Source organism: Primulina huaijiensis, chromosome 7 (assembly GCF_012295235.1).
Source record: "Primulina huaijiensis isolate GDHJ02 chromosome 7, ASM1229523v2, whole genome shotgun sequence".
NCBI lineage: Eukaryota > Viridiplantae > Streptophyta > Magnoliopsida > Lamiales > Gesneriaceae > Primulina > Primulina huaijiensis.
This window is the reverse complement of record NC_133312.1, coordinates 14685860-14696293: the sequence shown is the minus strand read 5'-3', so window position 1 is coordinate 14696293 and position 10434 is coordinate 14685860. Positions and strand designations below refer to the sequence as shown.

Genomic DNA, 10434 nt, shown 5'->3' with positions numbered 1-10434 from the left:
CCAATCAGGAGGTTGCATGATAGGAGCTGATGTTAAATGTCGAATGATTTTATCAAAAGCATTTTGACATTCTTGAGTCCACTCAAATGCAGTGTCTTTTGTTAAGAGGTTACAAATGGGTTTAGGGATTAAACTAAAGTCCTTTATAAACCTCCTATAAAATCCAGCATGTCCCAAAAATGAGCGAATTTCTTTAATGGTTTTTGGAGGGGGTAAATTGGCAATGACATCAACTTTTGCTTTATCAACTTCAATTCCATGAGATGACACGACATGTCCCAAAACAATTCCAGAAGTAAGCATGTAATGACATTTTTCTCAATTTAAAATAAGACCTTTTTCCTCGCATCTTTTTAAAACTTTTTCTAATTTTCAAGACAATTATCAAATGTGAATTTCCCAAAGACAGTTAAATCATCCATGAAAATTTCCAAACAATTTTCAACCATGTTGCAAAAAATGCTTAGCATACATCTTTGAAATGTTGCTGGGGCATTGCATAATCCAAATGGCATCCTTCTAAATGCAAATGTTCCAAAAGGACATGTGAATGTAGTTTTATCTTGATCTTCGAGTGCAATGAGAATTTGATAATAACCTGAATATCCATCAAGAAAACAGTAGTATGGATGACCTGCTACTCTTTCTAAAATTTGATCCAAAAATGGTAATGGAAAATGATATTTTCTAGTGGCGTCATTTAATTTTATATAATCAATACACATCCGCCAACTAGATGGGACTCGACTTGTTAACAATTCACCTTTTTCATTTTTTATCACTGTGATGCCAGATTTTTTCGGAACTACTTGTGTTGGGCTTACCCACTTACTATCAGAAATAGGGTAGATAATCCCAACATCAAGTAGTTTGAGAACTTCAGTTTTCACAACATCTTTCATGTGTGGATTTAATCTCCTTTGTGGTTGTTGAGATGTTTTTGCATTTTCTTCTAAGTGAATTTTGTGAGTGCAAATTAGTGGATTAATGCCCTTGAGATCTTTTAGTGTCCAACCAATTGCATTTTTATGTCTTTTAAGCATATCAACTAATTTACCTTCTTCATCACTTGCTAGTTTGGAAGAAATTACCACCGGATATGTTTCATCTTCTCCAAGAAATGCATACTTCAATTCTTCTGGCAAGGGTTTTAACTCCAATATGGGTGGTTCGTCTTTGTTCTCATATTTTGCATCAAATTCTTTCTCTGATCCTGGTAACGAGTGATACCTGATAAAATCATCAAGATCAATTTCAATATTTTCTTTAACAGTTTCAATTGAACAAATATCTAATTGATCACGAGTACTCCCTTCTTGAATGTTTTCTTCCACAAGAGTTTCAATAAGATTTTCATCTTCACTTTCATCTCCTTTGTCATGTGGTTGCTTACAAAGATTAAACACATTAAGCTCCAAGGTCATGTTACCAAATGACAACTTCATTATTCCATTCCTGCAATTTATAAGAGCATTAGAAGTTGCTAAAAATGGACGACCTAAAATTACAGGAATTGCATTACAAGCTTCGATAGGTTGTGTATCTAAAACTATGAAATCGACAGGATATACAAAGTTATCAACTTGGACCAACACGTCTTCTACCATACCTCTTGGCACTTTAACAGATCTATCAGCAAGTAAAAGTGTTACCGAAGTAGGTTTTAACTCGCCTAGATTGAGTTCTTGATAAACTGAATATGGAAGTAAATTCACACTAGCTCCAAGGTCAAGCAAGGCTTTTTTAATCTTTCGTTCTCCAATAATACAAGAAATAGTAGGACAACCAGGGTCTTTGTATTTCAAAGCATTATTATTTTGAATGATTGCACTTACTTGTTCGGCTAAAAATGCTTTCTTTTTCACATTCAATTTTCTTTTCACAGTGCACAAGTCTTTCAAAAATTTGGCATATGATGGTACCTGTTTTATTGCATCTAATAAAGGAATATTAACTTTTACTTGTTTAAAAATATCATATATATCAGAATTCAAATTTGATTTTTTTGTATTTTTCAATGCATGAGGGAATGGTGGTGACACTGTCTGTTGAACCTCCTCTTCGCAAGTTATGGGTTCCACTTCCTTACCCTTTGGAGTTGATTTATCATCATCTTCACAAGGTTCAAGAATGGATTTTTCCACAACCTTACCACTTCGAAGGGTAATAACAGATTTTACCTGATCCATCGGTTGAGTTCCAGAAGTTCCAGTTTGTGAATGATGATCCTTGGGATTAGGCAGAGGTTGTGAAGGAAATTTACCTTTTTCATGAACATTAAGTGCAGATGCAAATTTAGCAAGAGTATCTTTCAAATCTGTCATGGTTTGAGCAGTTTGAGTATTGATAGACTCTTGCTTTGCAATGAAAGAATTCAATATATCTTCCAAATTCCTTTTAGGTGGAGGAACATAAGGTGCATAATTTTGAAAATTTTGTTGATTTTGGAAATGTGGTTGTGAAAATTGTGCAGCATTATCATTCCTCCAACTAAAATTTGGATGATTTCGCCAACCTAGATTGTAACTTTGAGAAAATGGTTCAAAATTTGGCCTTTTGAAATTGTTTAAAACATTGGCTTGTTCATGGAGACATTCTTTAAAAGAAGGCAAAGTGGGACAATCTTTTGTAGAATGATCACTTGTATCACAGATGTGACATGCAATTTCTTGAACAGATTTTAATTGACCATTCTTTTTCAATTCAAGTGCCTCAACTTTTCTTGCCAAAGAGGTAAATCTAGCTTGAAGATCATGTTCATCTTTGAGAGTGTACATACCTCCACCAGATGTAGGAGATTGAATCTTGTTTGATGGTTCGATTGTACCTATAGTGTCCCAATTTTGAGCATTTTCAGCTAATGAATCGAGATACTCAATTGCCTCATTTGGATCTTTATCTTCAAATGTTCCATTACACATAAATTCAACCATTTGCCTATCTTTAGGTGTTAAGCCTTCATAAAATTGAGAAACAACTCTCCAAATTTCAAAACCATGATGTGGACAAAGATTAAGCAATTCTTTATATCTATCCCAACACTGATAAAAAGTTTCTCCTTGTTTTTGAGTGAAAGTGATGATTTGCCTTTTGAAAGAATTTGTTCTATGAGATGGAAAAAACTTTTTCAAAAATTGTTGTTGCAATTCATCCCAAGTTCGAATGGATCCCGATCTAAGATTTTGTAGCCAAGTTTTAGCTTTATCTTTTAAAGAAAAAGGAAAAAGCTTAAGTCGAATGGTGTTCATGCTACAATTTAGATCATTATATGTGTTGCACACTTCTTCAAATTCTCGTAAATGCATGTATGGATTTTCAGAATCTAAGCCATGAAAGTTGGGTAAAAGTTGGATAATACCAGGCTTAAAATTGAAATGAGATGCATCAGGGGGAAAAACTAGACATGAAGGTGCACTAGTACGTGTAGGATTCATGTGATCTCTAAGTGTTCTTCGCCTATCATGATCATGTTGAGATTGAATTTCATCTTCATTTTCCTGGATGGGTTCTTCCGCCATGTTTTGTAAAAATAAAGGGTTATTTCGAATGAGTCGACCACTAAGTGTACGTGACCAAATAATGCTCATGCAAATGCAAAAGAAAAAGAAGAAAAACACACAAAAACAATAAAAAATTCAAAGAAAGAAAATTAAATAGACTTGAAATTAAATTATACTTCCCCGGCAACGGCGCCAAAAACTTGTTGTCACTTTGATTGTTGCACTCCCAAGAGCAGGTTGTCCACAAGTAGTATAATTCGGTGAGTCCGATATCGTATCCACAGGGAAGCTAAGGTAATTACAAGTCCACTACAATGTCTTTTTGTTTTGTTTTTGTTTTTGTTTCTTTTTAATTTTAATTGTTTGAATCTTTAATGGGTAAATTTTAATTGTTCAAATTTTAATTTAAGTAGTTGAGATTAAAGGATCCACTCTTGGTATTTTAATAAAGTTAACATTAACGAACAATATTGAAATCCACTTAATAAAATGGTTCCAATATATTAAATAATCATATTTATATTATGTTATAAATTATTATCTTATAAGTATATAATATATACCAAAACTTATAAATGTGGTCAAGTATTTATTGTGCTATATATATTTGTAAACACTAAATCAAGGTTCCCACTTTAAATGGTTGGTAAAACCAAACAAACATTTAAATGGTACCAATAAATTAATACTATGATATATTCATATATAATAAATCAAGGAATCCAAGTTAAATGGTTGGTAAAACCAAACTAACATTTAAATGGTTCCAAGAATTTAATATTATAATATATTTATATATAATAAATCAAGGCATCCACTTTAAATGGTTGGTAATACCAAACTAACATTTAAATGGTTCCAAGAATTTAGTGTAACATATAGCAACAATAAATCAAAACTCCCACTTATAAGTAGGGTATAAAAATGCTTAAAGAAATAAATATAACATAAACAATAAATAATGATTAAATAATATAAAACATAGATTCTTACCTTTTAATAACCTTATTATCATGCCAAGAGTTTCACCTTATCATCTCAACTTTAGGAAGTTAGCTATTCATTATTCAAAGTGTAAAACTTTGAATATGAAATTAACATGCTAATTGTATTTAAATGAAGAAACAAAGGAAAAATATAGAGAGAAATATTATGAATTCAAAAGTTTGTTCATAGAATGAGGGATATCTCAATACATTACAATGCACCCCTATTTATAGCCAAATTTGGGGAGACAACACAAATAAAATATTATTTTTTTACACATAAGTCTTCATTGGTGTTCCAAGATATTATATTATATTACACATCACTTTTTAAAATCTTCTTCTCCGAATTTGCTTCTTCACATAAAAAGAAACATGTGGATAATTGAGTTGTCTAGTTGTGGTATTTTTTTCAAACCATTTGACCAAGTCATTTGAGAGATATGGTCAAAATACTAGAGCATGGTAAAACTGCCACTCCTTTGGTAACTTTACTTGTTGCTTAATTTGATCCCAATTGTGAGGGGATTTTTATCTCATGCTTGTCAACAATATTGTAGTATTATAATCAACTTTCTACAGGTCCAAGAATCATCTTAATCCCATTTGCAACGCCAAGTTTATTCTTGTTTTATCGAACCTGTAAAAAATAGTAAAAACTTGTAATTACACAACAACTTATATTTTATACAATTTATTATAAAACATATATTATTTAAACATTTAATAAAACAAAAACTATCTAATTATATTATAAAACATTTAATTAATGTACAATTTTTATGTTTATCAACCGAGTTCGTGAAGATGACACAAAAAGGGCTGGATTTTGAATTAAGTAAGAAATTCCAAGGCATGGAGTTCAGAGACTTCTTTGAGCTTGCTGCCAAAGTTGCTGAATATGAAGAACTATTGAGGGAAGAGTCATAAAAAAAGAGAACTGCTATGGGGTCCTATTATCAGGAGGTAGAAGATGTGGTATTGGCAGAAATTATATCAGCTGGTTCTTGCACAGTTCCCCTACTAAAAAAGAGGCCGACAGAATCTGAAAAGAAGAACAACTCCCAACTCTCCAAAGATATGCAGTATACATTTAATGTGTCAAAGACCGAGGAAGTTTTCGATTTTTTGGTAAAAGAAAAATTCATCACCTTTCCACCTAATCACATGATGCCACTCAAAGAAGTGCTGAAAGGTCGAGAGTATTGTAAGTACCACAACTCCTACAACCATGCTACTAATTCTTGTTGGGCGTTCAAGAACATTTTACAGGACAAAATTAACAAGGGAATCGTGAAGTTCCCTAACAAACAAGAGTCCATGGCAGTGGATGATGATCCTTTTCCCCCATTAGCTTTGGTTAATGTGAATGTGACAGATTTGAGGGATTTTCTCAATGAGAAAAGAAACCGATCCTTTGCAGTGAAAGACCGAATAATCAAGAAATGCTGGATCCCGAATGGTCAATTGTTTGAAGCTCATGGAAGGCATAGTGCTACTCGAGTGAGAACAATTCAGCAACGTTCTCCTAGAAATGGTGGTGAATCTGCGGCCTATAGGCCGAGGAACCAACATTTCTTGGAGAGACCAGTGCGTGAGAATCAAGGGTTCAGAGGATAATCATCTCGTGAGCAGTACCAGAGATACTCGGACATGAGAAACATATTTAAAGTTGAGTCGAGAAGGGTGGAAACCAAGAAAGTATCAGCTGATCAAGGCAGAAAGCGGCGTGCATATGAAATCTCAAAAGAAAAAATGATTGAGAACAAGAGAGCAAAGCCCAGGTACGTCCTTCCAGTTAGAGGTGAGATCAGTGAGTCTTGGAGAGTGGCCCAACACAAAAAGTTCCTAAGATCACAGACTAGGACTCAGAAGAGACGGCTGTTGAGAGAAAGAGCTGTTGCAAGAAGAGAAGAGTCAGCTAAATTGAGAAGGGAACCCACAATTGATATTCCAATCACTAGGGATCAGGTGGGGAGTACGTCCAAGTTTGGAAGATCGGCTACTGAGGATAAGTTTGTAGACGACGATGATGATCTATTAAGTGAAGAGGATGATCAAAGAGGAAAAGCAATCAATTTTTGCATTGGGGAGTTTCACATCACTGTGTATTGTGCCACAGGAGTGGTGATACTACCAGAGAGATTTAAAATGATGGAAGAAGAGAATGGAGAGTTGATGCCCAAGGAATCAATGCAAAAGGAATATCATTCAGATAAACTCCCTGAAGAGAGTTCAAGAGTGATTAAAAAGGAAGATCACTCAAATAAACCTAAATAAGTTATACTTGAGAAGCCTACACCGGCCATGACCAAGCACATAAGGTCGTTGTACATCAAAGCCCACGTGAATGGGAAACCAGTGTCTAGAATTTTGATTGACAATGGTTCAGCTATGAATGTTCTTCCAGTAAGAATGTTAAAAAGTCTGGGCAAAACCGAGGACGACTTGATTCTTACAGAAGTTTCGGTTGTTGCATTTACAGGGGAAACCACCAAGACCGTTGGAATATTCCCCACTGATGTTACAGTGGGGAGTATGTCATCTTTGTGTGCATTTTTTTTGTGGTAAACTCGTCCGCAAACTTCCAAGCATTGTTGGGTAGGGATTGGATCCATGCAAACCAGTGCATCCCATCTTCAATGCACCAACTTTTGTTATTCTGGAAAGGGGACGATGTGGAGGTTGTAGAAGCATATGGACAGTCCTTCCAGGTAAGTGCGAGTGCAGTTGAGGCCAGGTATTACAATGGGGATTTTGGGCCCATCAAAATTCGTAGCAATAGTAAGAAAAAAAGCCCAGTCTAAATGCAAACACCCACTCCAAGCTCGGTGTTGGAAAGAATCCTCAAGCCTACAGTTATCGTGCCGTCTAGGCAGATAATTCAACCACTGATCGAGGAGGTTGATGATTGAGTTGAATCAAAAGGGAAAGGAGGTAGCTGCCACCTCTATATGGAAGGCGCATGTGCAGCAATTACTGAACAAATTAGAGGAAGATGAAGCATGGGACACCTATGGAACCGAGGTTGTCCAAAAAGAAGAATACGAAGAGGACGAACTTCAAGTTGATGAATTATTGATGGCGCCATCTCAAATGGAAGATGGCCAACACGATGTACAAGACCCGTTAGAAGAGGTTAACTTGGAGGAGCCTGAGGATCCAAAAGTTGTGTATGTGAGTAAGCTATTGGAAGATCAATTGAAACAAGATTTGATCAGTATGTTGAAAGAGTACAAATATTGTTTTGCAATGAGTTATGATTACATGCCAGGATTGGACAAAAAATTGGTCAAACACCGATTTCCACTCAAAGATGGTTTCAAGCCATTTCAACAGCCATCTCGCTGCATGTCAAAAGAAGTCGAGTTGAAAGTAAAAGAGGAAGTCGAGAAACTATTGAGGGCCAAGTTTATAAAGCCAATCAGATATACCGAATGACTTTCAAACATTGTTCCAGTTATGAAAAAAATGGCAAGGTCAGAATATGCATCGAATTCCGAGACTTGAACTGTGCAACTCCCAAAGACGTATATGTGATGCCGATACCTGATATGTTGATTGATTCAGTGGCTAGACATGGGTTGTTGTCTTTCATGGATGGTTCTCGAGCTACAATCAGATCAAAATAGCAGAGACGGACACTCACAAAACAGTGATCATATGCCCAGGAGCTGTTGGTACGTTTGAGTGGCTTGTCATGCCATTCGGGCTAAAAAACGCAGAATCCACGTATCAAAAGGCTATGAACTCGATCTTTCATGATATGATAGGACATCATATTGAAGTACATATAGACGATATTGTTATGAAATCTAAACGAGCTGTTGATCACATCGAACATTTGAGGAAGAGTTTCCAAAGAATGAGACAACATGAGTTGAAGTTAAACCCATTGAAGTGTGCTTTTGGTGTGAAAGCGGGAAACTTTTTGGGATTTTTGGTGCATCCGATGAGAGTTGAAGTGGATGAAAACAAAGCCAAAGCTCTTATGGAAGCAAATGCACCCAAAAACAAGAAAGAGTTACCACGTTTTCTTGGATAAGTAAATTACTTGAGGCGTTTTATCTCTAACCTTGCAGGGAAAACAAATGAGTTCTCACAATTGTTGAAGCTCAAAGACAGCAAGGAGTTCAAATGGGAAGATTCACATCAAAAAGCTTTTGATGTGATCAAGAGATATTTATCCAATCCACATGTCCTTATGCCTCCCAGTGACAGACCCATGAAAAAGGCCACTTCGAGTATGACAAGAAAGAAACGCACCGAGCGGGGAGTTGAGCTCACCAAGCGGAACAACAAATAATAAAAGGAGAACAGAAGACAACAAGGGCGCTATGCGAACCCCAAGAGGACCCAGAAGTTGACTTTGGTACAAAAATAGGCTAACCAGCCATTTTTGTATGTTTTTAGCTTCATCTTGTAAGATTTTATTTGAAGTAGGCCTTAGGGCCACTAATGTAAATATTTGTTGGTTATGATTCAAAAACGAAAACAGTCAATTAAAGTTGGTCAGGAGGCCACTTTTATCATATTGGATTCATTTTGCTTCGATAGAGAATCAGGAGAGGAAATAATTGCGAGTGGGGAGTTTTAAGCCAACGTATTGGTTTATAGAAATGATTTGGATTATTTGGATCGGAGTACAAGAATCAACAGAAAACTTCTCCTCCAACCAACATCCAACATCAAATTCAACCCATTTTCATCTCACATCCATCATCCAACAACCACAACACAAAACCAACAGTCAACAATTATAAAGTGGAGCCATCGTATGCAAGAACAACAAGTAAACGTGTATGCGGGAAAGGGGTCCAACTGAAGTGCAAATACATATACGTGTATGCGGGAAAGGGATCCGACTGAGGTTCAATGCATAATGTTAGGGACGAGAGAATCGTCTTGAGTGGATGCAGCATATAAGAGCACATAAGAGTTGAAAGGTACCTGTGGTTCAGGAAGCTCCAAAATACATCAAGGCGTGAATATCGAATGTACCGAAGAACCTAGACCAACTCATGGCCAATCTTCACTCCATTATCACCTGCTAGAAATAAACATACCGATGTATACAAGAAAATACCAATGGCAGTAGAGAGTGATGAGCTTTTGGGGGAGTTCGGTTGTGCCAAAGGCTCCCCGAAGGCCTGTGCAACCACTGGTGGGATCAACGTGGAAGAAGATATCGTGGAAAGAACAGAGGCAGTCGTAGAAATGTTTAAAATAGCCATGGCGGTCGTTGGGTGGTGACCCGAGCCGAGAAGGGCGGTCGCCCTTGCGGAGGAAGGCTGGCCAAAAATCGAAGGTGCGGCCGTAGATGATCCAGAGGCGACGGAGAAGGAATTGAGACCAGTAGAGAAGCCGGTGAACGCCACAGGCAGCGAAGCAGAAACGGTGGCTTAGGCAGAAGCGACGCCCGTAGAGCTGAAATTGGGTGAGTGCGCCGATGGGAAGTCTTTATCCATACCTCATCTTCAGGCGACAATAGAGCCAACAGCATAGAACGATCGGAAGGAGCTTGAGGGCGCGACAGTTGAAGCGTGAGGATAGCAAAGGGCGGCGGTCCTCTACACTGGCAGCGAAGAGTAATCGAACAAAAAGGCGGTAAGGAAGAAGAGAACATGGACGTTGAGCTTGGAAAGCTGCAATCTAGTGGCGATCCTGATAAAGTAGCTAAGATGCAGATTCTTTTAGCTAAGTTTACGGATGAGCAAGTGAGTCGGTATGAGTCATTTAAAAGATCTGGATTTTAAAAATCTAATAGGAGAAGGCTACTTACAAGCATAACTGGAAGTGCAAAAATTTCAGTACCCATGACCATTGTTGTATCTGGAATAGGAAAAATGTTTGTTGGGGAGCTTATTGAAACAGCAAGAATGGTAATGTCAGAGAGAAAAGAGCACAGACAACGTTGTAGAGTTCTTGTGAGTTGGGTGATGAAGTAA

The 10434-nt window shown here is 36.9% G+C and overlaps 1 protein-coding gene across 1 annotated transcript; it reads left to right on the top strand.

Annotated features, from left to right (window-relative positions):
• Positions 1-10110: 10110 nt before the first annotated feature.
• LOC140981621 (transcription initiation factor TFIID subunit 11-like) lies at positions 10111-10434 on the top strand. Its single transcript, XM_073448046.1, has 2 exons — positions 10111-10211; positions 10254-10434. Exons 1-2 carry the CDS (start codon positions 10111-10113, stop codon positions 10432-10434), a joined length of 282 nt encoding a protein of 93 aa, XP_073304147.1.

Coding starts and splice junctions, on each gene's coding strand:
- LOC140981621 (XM_073448046.1), top strand. CDS start 10,111: ATGGACGTTGAGCTTGGAAAGCTGCAATCTAGTGGCGATCCTGATAAA. Junction 10,212..10,253: donor ACGGATGAGCAAGTGAGTCG/GTATGAGTCATT, acceptor AAAATCTAATAG/GAGAAGGCTACTTACAAGCA.